Source organism: Macaca fascicularis, chromosome 15 (assembly GCF_037993035.2).
Source record: "Macaca fascicularis isolate 582-1 chromosome 15, T2T-MFA8v1.1".
Classification (NCBI taxonomy): Eukaryota; Metazoa; Chordata; class Mammalia; order Primates; family Cercopithecidae; genus Macaca; species Macaca fascicularis.
The window spans coordinates 1,785,816-1,805,767 of record NC_088389.1 but is presented as its reverse complement, the minus strand read 5'-3'; the positions used below and the strand labels follow the sequence as shown (position 1 = coordinate 1,805,767).

The 19,952-nt window shown below is 57.9% G+C and overlaps 1 protein-coding gene across 20 annotated transcripts in view; it reads right to left on the bottom strand.

The window, feature by feature from the left end:
* Nucleotides 1-19,952, bottom strand: part of PNPLA7 (patatin like domain 7, lysophospholipase) — an 84,728-nt gene that overhangs the window by 44,444 nt on the left and 20,332 nt on the right. For 11 of the 20 annotated variants that reach the window (XR_012424029.1, XR_012424028.1, XR_012424027.1 and 8 more), the window contains 8 exons: nt 17,397-17,525; nt 16,335-16,415; nt 14,271-14,397; nt 10,127-10,270; nt 7,585-7,685; nt 7,216-7,362; nt 2,935-3,012; nt 1,994-2,199 (listed from right to left, as the gene is read on the bottom strand). Coding sequence is in view for 16 of the 20 variants with exons in the window: in XM_045372757.3 (XP_045228692.2) it covers nt 1,994-2,199; nt 2,935-3,012; nt 7,216-7,362; nt 7,585-7,685; nt 10,127-10,270; nt 14,271-14,397; nt 16,335-16,415; nt 17,397-17,525 (1,013 nt within the window). In the remaining 4 variants the exon portion in view is untranslated. The remainder of the gene's footprint in view (nt 1-1,993; nt 2,200-2,934; nt 3,013-7,215; nt 7,363-7,584; nt 7,686-10,126; nt 10,271-14,270; nt 14,398-16,334; nt 16,416-17,396; nt 17,526-19,952) is intronic. The other 9 variants (XM_045372758.3, XM_074015850.1, XM_045372761.3 and 6 more) reach the window with 5 other exon arrangements.

Here is a 19,952-nt window from a genome sequence, read left to right as displayed (position 1 = left end):
CAGACACACAGACACACACAGACACACACAGACACACGGACACATGGACACACACAGACACACACAGACACACGGACACATGGACACACACAGACACACACAGACACACGGACACATGGACACACGCAGACACACGCAGACACACGGACACATGGACACACGCAGACACACGCAGACACACGGACACATGGACACACGCAGACACACGCAGACACACGGACACATGGACACACGCAGACACACGCAGACACACGGACACATGGACACACGCAGACACACGCAGACACACGGACACATGGACACACGCAGACACACGGACACATGGACACACGCAGACACACGCAGACACACGGACACATGGACACACGCAGACACACGCAGACACACGGACACATGGACACACGCAGACACACGGACACATGGACACACGCAGACACACGCAGACACACGGACACATGGACACACACAGACACATGCAGACACACACAGACACACGGACACACAGAGACATACACAGACACACGCAGACACACACAGACACACGCACACATGGACACACACAGACACACGCAGACACACAGACACATGGACACACGCAGACACACGCAGACACACGGACACATGGACACACGCAGACACACAGACACATCCAGACACACAGAGACATACACAGACACACGCAGACACACACAGACACACGCAGACACACACCGACACACAGCACGGGGGACTGAGCTGCATTAAGAGGGGGCCAAGGGCCCTGAGCTCTGCCCTGGGTGGTTCCTGTCCCTGCTCTTTGCCATCCGTCCTGAGCATCTATCTCCCTGGCGCCGCCGACATGGAGCAGCTGGGGACGCTCAGGAGGGAGACGGGTCCAGCTCCACCCAGGGTCCCCTGCTGGTGGAGGGACCGGGACTTGGAGCCTCAGTCTCCCCATCCACACGCTGCGGTTTCAGGGCACCCAGCATCGGGACCCGGCTGGAGCCACTCAGGCCAGGCCGGGAAGACAGAGGCCATGCAGAAAGCCCTTCCGAACAGTGCCAGGGCCCCGCTGCCCCCACCCCTGCCCCTTGCCCTGCTCGGGGTCCCCAGGCTGAAGCAGAGCTTGGCGCGGTGCTGTTTGCGGGATTACAGGCGTGAGCCGCTGCGCCCAGCCGACCCGTTTTCTTCAGCTGCTGCGATTTCACTGACCTTCAGGCTCCTGACCGCTCCCCCTGCCCAACCACTCAGGCAGAAGAGCTCTGAGACCACAGCAGACGTCTGGCCTACGGGGGTGCGGGGGACCTCCAGAAAACACACAGAACGGCTCAAGCCGCCAGAGGTGAGAGCTGGGATTAAACTGAACCCCAGGCTCCAGGAGATTCTGGACCTGACAGAGCAGAACGCCCAGCACCGTGGATGGGAAGACGTGGCGGCTCTGCCAGGCAGCCCACAGGCGGGCTGAGGGCAGCTCTGAGCCTGGAGGGGCCGAATCTGAGACTCGTGGGCTGGGCTCAAGTGGACAGATGTCTCCAGCCCAGAGCCTGGAAGGCGGCACAGGCACATTCTGCCCCAAGAAGGGACACACGTCAGTGGGGCTCCTGCCCCTGAGCCAGAGCCGCGTCCTCACCCACTGCCTCGCCCTTCCACCTCCACATCACCAGCTCCCGACACAACAGCCCAGGCCGCAGGGGTGGGGAGGCTCACAGACCCTGACGCCCGGCCCCGCCCCAACGCGGGTCCTGCTGAGCCAAGCCGGGCAGCCCCAGAACCGACTGGTGATACGTGAACACAGCTGGGAGCGGACCACAGAGATGGCCGTGTGAGGCAGATCACTGTGGGCAGACGGGGCCGGCCGACTGAGCGCTGGAGCAGGGGGCACCGACCTGGGCCTATGCAGGTGCCGGGCACAAAGAGGGGGGCGCGAGCAGCAGGGAAGAGGCCGGCCACGCGGGGAGGGGTCTCAGGGCAGGTGGGTCTGGGGCCCGCCCCGAGGTCCTGGCCCGTAACTCACTCATAGAAGTGGGCCTTGGAGATGGACAGGAAGCTGCAGTCCCTGTTGGCCTTGATGGTGAAGATGAGCGGCTCCCCGGTGAGCACCGCCAGCTGGCCCACCATCTCCCCGGGGCGCGTGAGGAACAGGCAGGTGTCCTCCTGGCTGCCGATCTTCCTCTGGTACACGTGCAGCAGCCCGGAGACCACGAACAGGATGCTGGCGTCCTGACAACACCAGAGGGCTCAGGAGGTGCCGTGAGCGGCCGCGGGCGGGACAGGGGCAGCTCTGGGCCCAGAGCGGACAATGCCACCAGGCTCGGCCGGGAGACCATCCGCCGACCTGACCAGCTCTGGGCACAGACTTCACTGGAAACATTTCAGCAGTGTCTACGGTTTCGTGATTTCACGAGCAGTCGTGGGAAATCTGGGTTCTCGAGGGCTCCGTGCAGCGAGCCAGGCCTCGGATCTGCACTCCTTCTCTCCCGGCACCCGCACGCATACTGACTGTCCCCAGCAAACAGGCGTCAGCCCAGCGTTCCTGTGCATGGCGGGTCTCACACCGCCTCGCCTGGGGCCCGGCCCCTCCCACACTGAGCCCCTGCACATGCCACACGTTTGGGTCCCATGTCTGCAGATGTGCCCGTGAAGCCACTCCGAGGCCACTTCCACTGATCTGTATCCACTGTGACCCCTTATGGCCTCTTCCCAATCTGCCTGCCCAGCCCACTCTTAGGTGCGAGCGGAAGGGCCAGTGCGGCAGGAGCCAAAGGTGGACACTGAGCTCTCGGGGCTCAGGGCTGCCTGAGGGGAGGGGCTCTGCCATGGTGCCCAGAGGGGCAGTGGCCTGGTGCTGGGACGTCCCCAGTCACTGGTGCCCAGCCCAGGCCCTCCTCTGGTGTTCCACCTGGCACTGGGCTGCGCCATTGGGTGGTCCCAGTGCCCCCCCGGACCCCCACTCACCTGGTCTCCCTGCCTTGACACCACCGTGCCTGCAGGAACGTGGAGAAGCACCACCCGGCCATCCAACAGAGATGAGTCCTGAAAACAGAGCAGGCTTCAGGGAACGTGGGCGGGAAGCATAAATGAAGGTCCAGAGAACAGAGGCTGCGCTGGGCCCTTCGGGGGCAATGAGCGTTGAGGCCAGAGGCCGGGCAAGGCCCTCCTCCAAGGCCGTCCTCCAACAGCGGCCTGACGGACACGGGGCACCCTGTAGAGCCACCGATGCCAAACCAGGGCACTGACCCAGACACAGACACCAAACAGTGCAGCAAGGCAGGAAATTAAGAAACAGACACTCATATTTTTGTGAATTTACGTAAAAGAGGATGTCATTTCAGGGAGAAAGGGTGATTTCTTTATAAGTGGTGCTGGCATAGCCAGCAGTGGGACGCCTTCTCCACACCACCACCACCTACAGAACGACGCCCTCCAGGGCACGAGGAGTCTGGAATCTGGGAGCTCCCAGAGGTGAGCTGGGAATGCCCAACGCACTTGAACCCCGGAGGTGGAGGTTGCAGTGGACCCGGAGCCCATGGAGAGGCCCTGGGGCAAACCAAGGGTGAGGGAGCGTCTGTGGGTACCATAGCCACAAAGGTTCGAAACATCAGGTGTATAAACCCCTAGTCCACAGTGATAATGAAATAAGAAACCCCACCCATCACCTCAGAAGATGACGGAAAACCAAATCATTAATTTAAACCAAATCGTTAATTCAAACCAAATCGTTAAACTTCCCAAACCCTGACGGTGAAGGGAGTGAAGCCAGTTTCCCCCAAAAAAGAAAGGACATCTCACGTCTCCACAAGTGTGTCAAACAGGACGGAGAAAGAGGTGGAGGGGATGAGAAGAATCTGAGCAGCCACGTATCCAGCTCTCAGGCAGACGATGGCCACTGACAGGCCGCACCGCCCCAGGGCGCGTTGTCAGCCTGAGCAGCCGGGAGGCAGGAGAAGAAAGCGGCCTCCGTGATGCAAGCAGATGCGCGAAGAAAAGTCAGAGCCTTCAGGAGACGAGGGGGACATGGGAGACGAGGGGGACGTGGGAGACGAGGGGGATGTGGGAGACGAGGGGGACGTGGGAGACGAGGGGGAAGCAGGGGATGAGGGGGAAGCAGGGGATGAGGGGGAAGCAGGGGATGAGGGGGAAGCAGGGGATGAGGGGGAAGCAGGGAGACAAGGGGGACGTGGGAGACGAGGGGGACGTGGGAGACGAGGGGGAAGCAGGGGATGAGGAGGATGAGGGGGATGAGGGGGACGTGGGAGACAAGGGGGAAGCCGGGGATGAGGGGGATGAGGGGGATGAGGGGGACGTGGGAGACGAGGGACGTGGGAGATGAGGGGGAAGCAGGGGATGAGGGGGATGAGGGGGACAAGGGGGACGTGGGAGACGAGGGGGACGTGGGAGACGACGGGGAAGCAGGGGATGAGGGGGAAGCAGGGGATGAGGTGGAAGCAGGGGATGAGGGGGAAGCAGGGGATGAGGGGGACAAGGGGGACGTGGGAGACGAGGGGGATGTGGGAGACGAGGGGGACGTGGGAGACGAGGGGGACGTGGGAGATGAGGGGGAAGCAGGGGATGAGGGGGACGTGGGAGACGAGGGGGATGTGGGAGACGAGGGGGACGTGGGAGACGAGGGGGAAGCAGGGGATGAGGGGGATGAGGGGGACAAGGGGGACGTGGGAGACGAGGGGGTCGTGGGAGACGAGGGGGACATGGGAGACAAGGGGGACGTGGGAGACGAGGGGGAAGCAGGGGATGGGGGTATGAGGGGGACAAGGGGGACGTGGGAGACGAGGGGGTCGTGGGAGACGAGGGGGACGTGGGAGACGAGGGGGAAGCAGGGGATGAGGGGGATGTGGGAGACGAGGGGGATGTGGGAGACGAGGGGGACGTGGGAGACGAGGGGGACGTGGGAGACGAGGGGGAAGCAGGGGATGAGGGGGAAGCAGGGGATGAGGGGGATGAGGGGGACAAGGGGGACGTGGGAGACGAGGGGGACGTGGGAGATGAGGGAAACGTGGGAGACAAGGGGGACGTGGGAGACGAGGGGGAAGCAGGGGATGGGGGTATGAGGGGGACAAGGGGGACGAGGAGGACGTGGGAGACGAGGTGGATGCAGGGAACGAGGGGGATGTGGGGGACGAGAGGGATGCAGGGGACACAGGGGATGCGGGAGCCAGCCATGGTGTGGACCACACAGTGGACTGTGACACGGACGAGGCCACTGGACGGGGGACACTGACCGCACGGCTGAAGCCATTTGGCCGTTTTAAGGATTGCTGTTAAGTATTCAGAAATGATAAGAGTGTGTGGTTAGGGATGAATCCTGAAAGATCCACCAGTGACGTGCTATGATGATGGGATTTGCTTCGAGGGTGGGCACCTGGACAGTATGGAAGGGGTGCAGAGAAAACAAGGCGGGCTGTGGCATGACCGCTGCCGTGAGGGCTGCCAGGTACTCACCTCCACATATTATTCCATCTATTCTATACAGCTTTGAGTTTTCCCACAACAAAAAGCTGTTTAAAGAGAGAGAAGACTGGCTGGGCACAGTGGCTCATGCCTGTAATCCCAGAATTTTTGGAGGCCGAGGCAGGTGGATCACTTGAGGTCAGGAGTTTGAGACCAGCCTGGGCAACATGGCAAAACCCCATCTCTACTAAAAATACAAAACTTAGCCAGCTGTGGTGGCGAGCCAGTGGTCCCAGCTACTCGGGAGGCTGAGGTGGGAGGATCACTTGAGCCCAGGAAGTGGAGGTTGCAGTGAGCTGAGATGGCACCACTGTACTCCAGGCTGGAAGACAGAGCGAGACACTCTCCAAAAAAAAAAAAAAAGGAGAGAGAGAGATTTTTTTTTTCCCTTCAGGACAGAGTTTCGCTCTTGTTGCCCAGGCTGGAGTGTGGTGGCACAATCTCAGCTCACTGCAACCTCCGCCTCCCAGGTTCAAGCAGTTCTCCCACCTCAGCCTCCCGAGTAGCTGGGATTACAGGCGCCCACCACCACACCCGGCTAATTTTTGTATTTTTAGTAGAAACAGAGGTTCACCATGTTGGTCAGGCTGGTCTCGAACTCCTGGCCTCAGGTGATCCACCTGCCTCGGCCTCTCAAAGTGCTAGGATTACACGTGTGAGCCACCGTGCCCGGCCAGAAAAGGAGATTTAAGAGATAGATCAGCCAACTGCAGTTTATGGCCCTTACTCAGATCCTGATCTGTACAACAAGAAACCACTGAGAACCACTCCCAACAGTCAGGGGCCCAGGAGCGCGCTGGGTGGGTGAGCAATCAAAGCTTTTTAACATTTCACTTGCAGAACGACACTGTGGTTATGCCTCAAAACGGAGTCCTTAACCGTTAGAGAGGAATGATGTGAAACTACATCAGGTTTGAGATTTTTCAGACAGAAAATAATTGGGGGAGGGACGAGGAGTACAGTTGTAAAGTGATTGGCCATGACTGGTAATTACGGAACTAGGTGACTGGTGCCTGGGAGCTCACGACACTATCACGGCTGCTTTTTTACCGATTCAAAGCTTTCCATCAGCCAGGTGCAGTGGCTCACGCCTATAATCCCCATGCTCTGGGAGGCTGAGGCGGGCAAATCATTTGAGGTCAGGAGTTCGAGACAGCCTGGCCAACATGGTAAAACCCCATCTCTACTAAAAATACAAAATTTAGCTGGGCGTGGTGGTGGGCGCCTGTAATCCCAGCTACTCGGGAGGCTGAGGCAGGAGAATCACCTGAACCCAGGAGGTAGAGGTTGCAGTGAGCCGAGATCGTACCACTGCACTCCAGCCTGGGCAATATGGCGAGACTCTTGTCTCCAAAAAAAAAAAAAAAAAAAGGTTTCCATCATATGTAAGAAATTACATCCTAGATGAACTAATGAAGCTGAGAAAAATATCATACTCTAATAATCTGAAGCTGAGAAAAATATCATACTCTAATAATCTGACACTGTTATTGCTGTATTAAATATAAACATAGATGAGAATTCTGAAGTCCAGCTTTGGGAAACCGTGATGTCCCAGAAAGCCTCAGCTTTGAGTTTGAACATAAGACGATCTCAAGCTGCTGGCTTCCCAAAGGGGGACCCCAAAAGACAACCAAGCCTGCACTCCACCCGAAGCGCCCCCTTTGCAGCCACCATCCTCCACACCCGGAACCACTGCCCAACAGAGGCAGAGAGGAGCCCACGGGCCCTGGGTGGGACAAGGGCCAGGTGCCCGCTGGGGCCACTCACTTCCAGCTTCATCAGGGTGAGCAGGTCCTTCTTGGCAGCTCTGAAGATGGCGTCCGACTTCCTGCTGGCCAGGGTCTCATCCGCATGACTCTCTGAGTGGTGGGAGACTGGGGAGGGCATCTCTGCGACCATCACGTTTTTCTTGGACTCGAGAAGAACAGAGATACCAGCAATTAGAAGGGAGGTGATTGGGGAACATTGCACAAGGGCGCGGCCGGGTCTGACTCGCACAGTCCAGAAAGGCCGGCTGAGCCTCCTGAAGCTGCAGGTGCCAATGACACCAGAGCCAGCGGTGCCGCCAACGCACCAGCGAGCCACGGAGAGGGCAGGGCCCCAAGAGGAGGGTCAGAAATGACAGCCAGGGCCTACCTTGCTGGCCATGGAGCTCCCAGGGTACTCGTCCGAGTGCAGGAAGACCCTGGCACGGTCACATGCCATCCCCAGATCGGAAGTGGCACTGGCTGGGCCCCCTACACGCAGAGGGGACACTCAGGACATGGCTCGCTGGGCCACAGGCTCGAACACTCCCGGGGTGGGCTGAGCGCACCCTGCAGTCTAACTGCTCAAACCCCGGCAGGTCAGACTCAGGTCCCTCGAGGGAGTCGGGCCCTGAGATCCCCCCCACCCCCTGCTTTCTTTCGGCATCTGCCTCAATGGCTCTGTGGCCAGCAACTACAGGTTTTCTCAGCAGCTTAAACCCACACGGTGCCTTCAACAGTTCTGGGCACTGATAGAGGTAGCCCGGTTAGTGCCTAAGACACTGAAAGAAACCAGCCCTGGCCCTGAGCCAAATCCATCAAACCTTCCCGTGCACGCCACACCCTGACCGCTCGCGGCGGGCATCCCTGTGTAGAGCCCCCTTTTTCTCGTTGTCCATCTCAGGGATGCTGCCGCCCTCTGAACGTGAGCTCCCCTAACAGGTGCCCGGGGCCGTCACGCTGGTGCTTGGGGCTTGGCTCTTTGCAGTCCCAGCCCCATCTCAGAGGGAGGGGGTTGAGGCACCCCTCCAAAGAGCTCCCCTGTTGCTGTTTTTGGGCAGCCTCGGGCTGAGCGGGATGAAGCAGTGTGCACCCTTTCACGGCCCGGCCTCAGCATTACACAGCACTACACACACAGCGTATCCGACCTCTGGACCAGCTGCAGTGGATTCTGAGGAAGGGTGTGCGGTTTGCACGACGGGGTCACGCATGTCCAGGCACGGATCCAGCCCTGCGTGTGCAGCTGCACATGTGAGTGAATCATCTGCGCTGCGGTTTTCCATCCAAACTGTGGAATTCGCTACACCCATTTCTCAGCGGAATACAGAGGAACCGCGCAGACACTAACCGCGGACACATGCCACACAGCTGCCGCTGCCACGTGGCACTGCAGGAAGGAACCAGGCCCAGGAGCACAGCCACGTGCCCCTCCCTGGGAAGCCGGACATGGAGAGACAGGAGCGCTGGGCCTTGGAAAGGGGCGCGTGTCTCCGAGGCTTACACTGAGGGCGCGCTGGTCGGGTTTCAGGGAGCTGCACCCTTCAGCCCGGTGCACTGTGCTATGTGTTACTCATGCCCCCATCAAGTCCTGCTGTTTTTTAAAAAATCCAAACTGTAAACCAATCTATGGCAACAAAGGTCACCAAGGCGGACGGATCACCTGAGGTCAGGAGTTTGAGACCAGCCTGACCAACGTGGAGAAACCCCGTCTCTACTAAAAATACAAAATTAGCCGGGTGCAGTGGCGCATGCCTGTAATCCCAGCAACTTGGGAGGCTGAGGCAGGAGAATCACTTGAACCTGGGAGGTGAAGATTGCAGTGAGCTGAGATCCGGCCATTGCAGTCCAGCCTGGGCAACAAGAGCGAAACTCCGTCTCAAAAAAAATAATTAAAAAAAAAAAAAAAGAAATAAAATAGTCTTTGGAAAATTTATTTATGACTCAGGAATAAGGAAAGAATAAATAAGACCCAAAACACAAATCACAGGTGCCAAAGCAAAGGGCTGGCTTTCCACAGAGGAACATCAGGGTCCCTGTTGCATCAAGGTCCGAGGCGGCATTTTCCAGCCCACGGACAAGAGGGAAGAGAACCTCCAACAACCGAAACCAATGAGACAAGAGGGAAGAGAATCCCCAACAAAAACTAAGGAGACAAGGGGAAGACAATCTCCAAAAATGAAACTAACCAGGGATCTCTACCTACAGCACATAAGGAATCAACACAAATCAACCAAACTCCAGAACTGCAGAAAGTGGGCAGAGAACAGGACCGGACAGTCTAGGAGGGACGCCCAGATGGAATCGAATGCAGCAGGAGCCCATGAGCTTGCTGGTGGCCGGCGGTGGCAGATGGCGGAGGGGCAGGTCTGCGGCAGGAGCACGGCTGCACCGCCGAGCAGCGTGGACTTGGGAGGCTGCCCTGAGAAGGCCCCGGCCCCGTGGCTGCGGGCGGGTCCCCCGTGTGTTGGGGTTTTGCTCCACGTCAGTTATAGCAAAGGTCCCTGCAGGGAGGCACAGTTCAGCAGGGCTGGCAAAGGAAGCACAGGCTTGCTAGAGACCCAGCACACAAGGCGGACGCAAGGCAGGAGAGGGACCGTGCAGGAAGAGCGGGAAGGGCCGAGCACATGGCTCTGCAGGGCATCTCGTGGCACCGGCCCAGCCCGGGCAGTGGTGGGGGTAGGACACGGCGGGGACGCAGAGGAGCACACCAGGGTGTTCTGGGCAGCAGGATGGCCACCAAGCCTCGACCCTAGAGCCAGAGGGCAGGCACAGGCCCCTCTGGGCATGTGGGACTTTTGTCCAGCGACAAATCAAACCTAGCGGAAGACACCCGCCTCGGCAGCGATGCTGGGCGTCAGTGCAGCTCAGCCTGGGTCTCAGACGCTGAGGGCCTGTGGGCCACACCGGCCGGGCAGCCGTCGGAGGTTCTTTACCTTGTGGGGCTGAAGGGTCAGCGTCACCTGCCCCGGGCTTCTCCAGCTCGTCCAAGATCTCTTTGCGAACAGAAGGCGCGGGAACGGACTGGCTCCTCTTCAGCAGAGGCCCAGCAGCTGCTGGGCGGCCGCCCCCGTGATCTGCTGGGGAGGCAGCCGTGAGCAACCTGGGTCTGCACGCACTCCCTGGCATCCCATGCAGCCCAGTCGGGGCCACGCGGGGAGCACGGTCCCCGCAGCAGCAGCAGTTGGCGTGCCCCACAGTGCCCTGCGCCCCTGCACACGCTCTGGACCAGCCCTCAGGCCACCTGGCCATCTGCATCTGCTGGGCCAGCCGGTGAGTGCAAGCGAGTGCCAGCCTCTGACTAGCCCTGGCCCCTCCCTGCCCCAATCCCCCTCCCCACCTTAATCCCCCTCCCCCAAATCTCCCCTCCCCACTCCAATCCCTCCTCCCCACCCCTTCCATCCCTAGCCCAATCCCCCCTGCCCCCCTCCAAGGCCTTGCTGCCCTGATTGCCCAGCTGTGGGCCAAGTGCCTTGAAGGCAAATTCCATCCAGGTGGGGCTGCCGGCCAGCGGTTCTCAGGGCATGCCTTGGTGGATGCAGCTGTCTGGGCTCAGCTGGGATGGGCCACGCAGGGCTGCATCTGCCCCTCGGGTGAAACAAGGAAGGAGCCTGGCCTTGCCCACCACACAGGCTGAAGGAGGCTGCCCTGCCTGGACACTGTCCTTACCTATAGAGGCCCATGAGCCCTCCCCAGGCCTGGTCTCTGCCTAGACCCCACCCAGGACAGCTGCTGCCCCACCAAGTCACACGGACCTAATCCAGTGAAAGAAATGCCATTCAGGCAATGACACATATTCTAAAACGCACTTTCAGGCCAAGTGCAGCGGCTCACACCTGTCATCCAAACAATTCGGGAGGCCAAGGTGGGAGGATCACTTCAGACCAGGAGTTCAAGACCAGCCTGGACCACGTGGCAAGATGCCATCTTTACAAAAACTTAAAAAATGAAACTCAATGAGCTGGGCCTAGTGGCACGTGCCTGTGGACCCAGTTACTCAGTGGGCTGAGGCAGGAGAACCCTTTCAGGCAATGAGGTGGGGGTGGCAGTGAGCCAAGGTCGCACCACCACACTCCAGCCTGGGCAACAGAGCAAGACCCTGTCTCTATAATAATAAAAATAATAAAATAATAATAATAATAAATGCATTTCTGAGAAAAAGCACATCAGCCAGAGCTGTGTTTAAATGTGGCTGTGACCCTCACGGGCTCCCAAGCACATGAGCGAAGCAGTCACTCCACTCCGTCCACTCCATCCACTCCCTCACTCCACTCCGTCCTCTCCGTCCACTCACTCCACTCCGTCCACTCCGTCCACTCCCTCACTCACTCCACTCCGTCCACTCCATCCACTCCCTCACTCACTCCACTCCGTCCACTCCGTCCACTCCCTCACTCACTCCACTCCGTCCATTCCATCCACTCCCTCACTCACTCCACTCCGTCCACTCCGTCCACTCCCTCACTCACTCCACTCCGTCCACTCCCTCACTCACTCCACTCCGTCCACTCCGTCCACTCCCTCCACTCCCTCACTCACTCCACCCCGTCCTCTCCGTCCACTCACTCCACTCTGTCCACTCCGTCCACTCCCTCACTCACTCCACTCCGTCCACTCCCTCACTCACTCCACTCCGTCCACTCCCTCACTCACTCCACTCCGTCCACTCCATCCACTCCCTCACTCACTCCACTCCGTCCACTCCGTCCACTCCCTCACTCACTCACTCACTCCGTCCACTCCCTCACTCACTCCACTCCGTCCACTCCCTCACTCACTCCACTCCGTCCACTCCCTCACTCACTCCACTCCGTCCACTCCCTCACTCACTCCACTCCGTCCACTCCATCCACTCCCTCACTCACTCCACTCCGTCCACTCCATCCACTCCCTCACTCACTCACTCACTCACTCCGTCCACTCCCTCACTCACTCCACTCCGTCCACTCCGTCCACTCCCTCACTCACTCACTCACTCACTCCGTCCACTCCCTCACTCACTCCACTCCGTCCACTCCCTCACTCACTGCACTCTCCTCACTCCATCCCTCACTCACTCCACTCTCCTCACTCCATCCCCCACTCACTCCACTCCGTCCACTCCATCCCCCACTCACTCCACTCTGTCCACTCCATCCCCCACTCACTCCACTCTCCTCACTCCATCCCCCACTCACTCCACTCTCCTCACTCCATCCCCCACTCACTCCACTCCGTCCACTCCATCCCCCACTCACTCCACTCTCCTCACTCCATCCCCCACTCACTCCACTCTCCTCACTCCATCCCCCACTCACTCCACTCTGTCCACTCCATCCCCCACTCACTCCACTCTCCTCACTCCATCCCCCACTCACTCCACTCTCCTCACTCCATCCCCCACTCACTCCACTCCGTCCACTCCATCCCCCACTCACTCCACTCCGTCCACTCCATCCCCCACTCACTCCACTCTCCTCACTCCATCCCCCACTCACTCCACTCCGTCCACTCCATACCCCACTCACTCCACTCCGTCCACTCCATCCCCCACTCACTCCACTCTCCTCACTCCATCCCCCACTCACTCCACTCTCCTTACTCCATCCCCCACTCACTCCACTCCGTCCACTCCATCCCCCACTCACTCCACTCTCCTCACTCCATCCCCCACTCACTCCACTCCGTCCACTCCATCCTCCACTTACTCCACTCCGTCCACTCCATCCCCCACTCACTCCACTCTCCTCACTCCATCCCCCACTCACTCCACTCTGTCCACTCCATCCCCCACTCACTCCACTCCGTCCACTCCATCCCCCACTCACTCCACTCTGTCCACTCCATCCCCCACTCACTCTACTCTGTCCACTCCATCCCCCACTCACTCCACTCTCCTCACTCCATCCCCCACTCACTCCACTCTGTCCACTCCATCCCCCACTCACTCCACTCTCCTCACTCCATCCCCCACTCACTCCACTCTCCTCACTCCGTCCCCCACTCACTCCACTCCGTCCACTCCATCCCCCACTCACTCCACTCTGTCCACTCCATCCCCCACTCACTCCACTCTCCTCACTCCGTCCCCCACTCACTCCACTCCGTCCACTCCATCCCCCACTCACTCCACTCTGTCCACTCCATCCCCCACTCACGCCACTCTCCTCACTCCATCCCCCACTCACTCCACTCTCCTCACTCCGTCCCCCACTCACTCCACTCCGTCCACTCCATCCCCCACTCACTCCACTCTGTCCACTCCATCTCCCACTCACTCCACTCCGTCCACTCCATCCCCCACTTACTCCACTCTCCTCACTCCACTCTGCTCACTCCATTCCCTCCCCACTCTCACCAGCATTGCTTCATTTAATTTCACATACTTTTGTTAGTCACTTCAACTCTTTTGGGAACATGATAAGCTATAAAAAACCAAGCACGCACCCGATCTGTAGGGTGGCTGTTAACGCCATCACACAGATCATCCAGGGGTGACTCATGCGGTGCCCGCCGCACCTGACTGCTTTCTCCCCATATGCAGGCCCCCCAGTTAGCGCTCAGAACAGCACATGAGAGACCAACGCGGGAAGCCCACTCCCCATCAGGCACCGGGCTCTGACCAGGCACGCAGGGAGAATTCTGAGAACAACTAAAAATGGATGGCGAGGGGTCCTGGGCCTGTCTGAGGACATCCGGGCCTCCTGTGAGGAGACGGGGACATATGAGGAGACCTGGGGACCGTGTGAGGAGACGGGGACACGTGAGGAGACCTGGGCATGTCTGAGGACATCTGGGTCGCATGTGAGGAGATGGGCACACGTGTGAGGAGACGGGGACAAGTGTGAGAAGATGGGAGATGGGGACACGTGAGGAGACCTGGGGGCATGTGAGGTGACCCGGGGGCGTGTGAGGTGACCAGGGGGGCGTGTGGAGTGAGCTGTGGAACTTGTGGGGTGACCTGGGGCGTGTGGGGTGACCTGGGGATGTGTGAGGTGGCCTCGGGCACGTGCAAGATGACCTGGGGTGACCTGAGGCAGTGGGAGCAGGATCCCCTGGACTCTGGGGCTGGACATTGCCCTCCTTGGTGCAGGACAGTACCTGAGTCACAAGACTCCTGGAGCCGCGGTGGCTTTTTAAGCCGCTCTTCTTCACCATAGAACACCTGTTTCTTGGCCTTCCCAGCAGCCACGCTGGCTACAGACACGAGAGGGATGGCCTGGCTCTCCTGGGACACAAGAAGGAAGTTCAGAGCCACCCCAGGAACACCCCACACCCGCTGACAGGTGTCGGCCCCTCAAAGGAGTGACAGGTGTGGGCCTCTCAAGGCAAAGTTTATGCTGCATTTCAGGCGATGGGCAATCCAGTTATTCACAAAAAGGACTGGTCTGTTTAAGGCAACCAACCAAGCTCAGCCTGCTTTTACCTTAGGCCTTGCCTCAAACACTTTATCAAGTCAACATAATGCCCCAAATTGTCAGAACCTTAATACTCTTCATTAAAACAAAAAATAGTGTAGAAAACAAAAAGATATTCCCTTAATGTCAACAACTGAAGATGACAAGCCCTAAAATGTCATCAGAATTAGAATTTCCAACTGACATGTGCAGATTAAAAACTAAACGTGCTAGGCCATTTACTAACCGAGCTCTACCTGCCCGTGACTGAGGAGAGCCCTCCGCACATCAGGGTACTGTTTCGGGCAGTGGGGATGGAGCAGGGCATGAAACCCTGGTCTCACTCAGTTCCCACGAGAGCTCAGCTAGGTGGGGACCGTCCCACATCCCGGCCAAGTGCCTCCCAGGGTCACACTGATAGGAGGAGGGAGAGCCGGGGTTCACAGCCTCGTGCCCTTGACAATACGCTGTGCCCTCCAAACAAGTCAGCTCTGCCCCGCAAGGTTCAGACAGGAGGAGCAGTCAAGGGCAACACACAAGGATTGCTGGCTGTAGGGACCCCACGGAACGGGAATGGAGAGGCGCAGCCTCCACTGGACATGGCTGTAGGGACCCCACGGGATGGGTATGGAGAGGGGCAGCCTCTGCTGGACACAGCCGTAGGGACCCCACGGAATGGGTATGGAGAGGTGCAGCCTCCACTGGACATGGCTGTAGGGACCCCATGGGACGGGAATGGGGAGGGGAAGCCTTCACTGGACATGGCTGTAGGGATCCCACGGGACAGGCACGGGGAGGGGCAGCCTCTCCTGGACAGGGCCGTAGGGACCCCACGGGACGGGTATGGAGAGGTGCCGCCCCCACTGGACATGGCTGTAGGGACCCCACAGGATGGGAATGGGGAGGGGCAGCCTCTCCTGGACATTTCTGTAGGGACCCCACGGGATGGGAATGGGGAGGGGCAGCCTCCACTGGACATGGCTGTAGGGACCCCACGGGACAGGCATGGGGAGGGGCAGCCTCTCCTGGACAGGGTCGTAGGGACCCCACGGGACGGGTATGGAGAGGTGCCGCCCCCACTGGACATGGCTGTAGGGACCCCACAGGATGGGAATGGGGAGGGGCAGCCTCTCCTGGACATTTCTGTAGGGACCCCACGGGATGGGAATGGGGAGGGGCAGCCTCCACTGGACATGGCTGTAGGGACCCCACGGGACAGGCATGGGGAGGGGCAGCCTCTCCTGGACATGGCTGTAGGGACCCCACGGGATGGGTATGGAGAGGGGGCAGCCTCCACTGGACAGGGCCGTTGGCTCGGTATGCAGCCTGCAGGGCCAGAAAGGGAATGAGCATGTGTGTGCTGCCAATGTCCTACAGAACACAGGTGACCAAAGGCTCATCACAGACTCCTGAACCGGAGCTGCAGAGGCACCAGGCAGCTGTTCACAGCCGTGTGGGCCTCCAGACGGACAACTCCAGCATCGGAGAAGGAATTCCACCTTTCCCAAGTCTCAACGGACCAGAGATTTTGGAACACAAGGCCCCAGGAGAATCAAGCCTCCAAATCAACTGGCAAGTGCTTTAAGGTAGGAAAATACACACAGCCCAAGCATCACCTCCCGAAGTCCTAACGACCAGCAACCAGGACGACCACAGCTGTAGCTGGCACTGCCCCACCAGGCACTGGGCGCCTGCTGCGCCAGCTAACAACTGTCCCGATGCCAGCTGCCCGGAGCAACATGGGGCTTGTGAGCTGGTTTCCACTTACAGGGTTGAAGAGCTCTGTGGTCAGGCCGAGGTAGTTGTGCAGAGCCAGGAAGGTCACTCTCTGCAGCCGCAGCATGATGATCTGCAACAAGACGCCAGCTGTGCGGTGATCCCTTGCCCGGGCGCAGGGCGGCCCCGCAGCACCACACAGAGCACTGAGAACCGTGCCCCAAACCCGGCGGTGACCCCCGGCCTGGGCGCAGGGCGGCCCCGCAGCACCACACAGAGCGCTGAGAACCATGCCCCAAACCCAGCAGACCGCACAGACCGAACCCCCTCAGGGTGAAACACCCGGCAGTGTTGACACCTCACCGCTGTCACATCACGGGGAAGGGGGTGAGGGGCGAAGGAAGACTGCATTGTTTTTGCAAGTTTTCTATAAAACTAAAAGTTACTCCAAAGTGAGAAGTTTAATGAAAATGTAAAAATCTCTTTGAGGGGTAGTGAAGGATCTTAAGACCTCTTTGAGGTTGTGAATATTCATTTTTATTGTAAGATATACATGACTTTTTTTTTTTTTTTCAGATGGAGTCTCGCTCTGTCGCCCAGGCTGGAGTGCCGTGGAGCCATCTCTCTCGGCTCACTGCAGGCTCCGTCTCCCGGGTTCCCGCCATTCTCCTGCCTCAGCCTCCCCAGTAGCTGGGACTACAGGCGCCACCACCTCGCCGGGCTAGTTTTTTTTTTTTTTGTATTTTTAGTAGAGAGGGGGTTTCACCATGTTAGCCAGGATGGTCTCGATCTCCTGACCTCGTGATCCGCCCGTCTCGGCCTCCCAAAGTGCTGGGATTACAGGCTTGAGCCACTGCGCCCAGCCGCCTGGCCTACAAATTTTTAAAATATAACCTTAGTTCTTCCCAAACCCACTCAGAATCCCAGATCACCAGTGGTAAGTCCCGCCAATGAAGTCAATTTCTCTATTCCTGTGAAATCACCTTCATGGTTGTAAAGCTTAGAACTGAGAAAGTAAATAGGCAATAAACCCACTCAAATCCCAAACCGGTGCCCAGGTGCCCCCCAGGATGACCCACCGCAGCCAGAAGAGTTGTCTGAAAAAGTGACTCACCTGCACCACCCTCACCAGAGTTTCTGGATATTTTTCAAAAACTCCGTGAAAAGCCGCAGCTGGAAGCCGGAGGATGGTGGACGGGACGGCCGCGCGGGCGGAGACCGTTTTGTAAGGTGCAGTGTGGCCCTGTAACAACAGCTCCATCAGTCCCCGCTGTGCGGGCCCGGCCGAGCCCCCCACGGACTGCAAAGGCTGCTGGAAGCCCTGGAGGAGGCCCTGCCTGCTGCCCAGTCACACGGCTCCATTCTCCTTCCCAGGCTGGGCCGTGCAAAGTGCTGCTTTTGGCACCAGCTGCACAAACCCAGTGGTGACCCCCGGCCCGGGTGCAGGGCGGCCCCGCAGCACCACACAGAGCACTGAGAACCGTGCCCCAAACCCAGCGGTGACCACCGGCCCGGGGCACAGGGCCATTTTTGACTGTCCAAGAGATGTACGGCGAAGGACTGGCTGACAATGGAATGTGGGTGAGGGGGAGGCCCACAGGCAGCTACCCCACCAGACCTGGGCACTCACTATGGGGAGCTCCAACCACTCCCACCTGCCACTGAGGCTCCAGTATAACTACTCTTACTCTATATATTTTGTTTATTATACTGGAAGAGCTTGTGCCCTCGGTCTGTTGCCTCGGCACCTGGGTGGCTTGCCAACATATGGAGGATGGCGCACAGAGGATGGCGCAGCTCAGGGACGCGGGAGCCTCATGGTTGGACCTCACTCTGTGGGTCTCTTCTTTTGACTGTTTTGACTGATCCAGATTTTCATCCTTTTTTTTTTTAAACCGAGTCTCGCTCTGGAGTGCAGTGGCACGATCTTGGCTCACTGCAAGCTCTGCCTCCCGGGTTCCACGCCATTCTCCTGCTTCAGCCTCCCGAGTAGCTGGGACTACAGGCGCCTGCCACCACGCCCGGCTAATTTTTTTGTATTTTTAGTAGAGACGGGGTTTCACCGTGTTAGCCAGGATGGTCTCGATCTCCTGACCTCGTTATCTGCCCGCCTCGGCCTCCCAAAGTACTGGGATTACAGGCGTGAGCCACCGCGCCCAGCCAATTTTCATCCTTTGTAGTACAAATGTGAGTTGTTCTAGAATATTGAATCTGAGGGGGTCACAGGAATCCCTGAACTTGTAACCAGTTGGTCAGAAGTGTGGGTGGCCTGGGAACTCCCAAGTTCCCAGTTTTGGATGCTATTATAAATCTGTGGCCGGGCACGGTGGCTCAAGCCTGTAATCCCAGCACTTTGGGAGGCCGAGATGGGTGGATCACGAGGTTAAGAGATCGAGACCATCCTGGCTGACACGGTGAAACCCCGTCTCTACTAAAAAATACAAAAAACTAGCTGGGCGAGGTGACCGGCGCCTGTAGTCCCAGCTACTTGGGAGGCTGAGGCAGGAGAACGGCGTAAACCCAGGAGGCAGAGCTTGCAGTGAGCTGAGATCCAGCCACTGCACTCCAGCCTGGGCAACAGAGCAAGACTTCGTCTCAAAATAAACAAACAAACAAATAAATAAATAAATAACAAAAATAAATCTGTTACTTTTAAATTTCAATTTCCAATTGTTCATTGCTAATATAGAGAAATACAGTTTATTTTTGCATGTTGATAAACTCATTCATAAGTTCTAGTAGTTGTCTTATAGATTCCTTGGGATTTCCAATCTAGATAATCATGTTTGTGAATCGAGACTGTTTTATTTTTTCTTTGCCCATATGCATGCTTTTTCTTTCTTTCTCTTCCCCTCCTGCTCTGGTGAGGACCTCAAACACGATGCTGAACAGGATTGGTAAGAACACACACTTGGCCGGGCGCGGTGGCTCACGCCTGTAATCCCAGTCTTTGGGAGGCCAAGGAGGGTGAATCACGAGGTCAGGAGATCGAGACCATCCTGGCTAACATGGTGAAACCCCGTCTCTACTAAAAATACAAAAAAAATTAGCCGAGCGTGGTGGCGGATGCCTGTAGTCCCAGCTACTTGGGAGGCTGAGGCAGGAGAATGGCGTGAACCCAGGAGGCGGAGCTTGCAGTGAGCCGAGATCGCGCCACTGCACTCCAGCCTGGGCGACAGAGCAAGACTCCGAGACTCCGTCTCAAAAAAAAAAAAAAAAAAATTAGCCTGGCATGGTGGCAGGCGCCTGTAATCCCAGCTACTCGGGGGGCTGAGGCAGGATAATTGCTTGAACCCGGGGCCGGGGGCAGAGGTTGCAGTGAGCCGAGATCACGCCACTGCACTCCAGCCTGCGTGATACAGCGAGACTCTGACTCAAAAAAAAAAAAAAAAAAGACACACACACACATACACACACTCTCTGGCTTGTTCCCAATCTTCAAGGGAAAATATTCAGTCTTTTGCCAACAAGCAAGATGTTTGCTTTCATTTTTTAGTACAGATGTCCTTTATTTGATTTAGGAAGTTCTCTTCTCCTGGTTGCTGAGAGTTTTTATCATGAACAGATGCTGAATTTTGTCAAATGCTTTTTCTGCATTTATTAAGATAATCAGATGGCTTTTCTTCTTTAGTCTGTCAATATGGAAAAGTATATCAACTGATTTTCAACT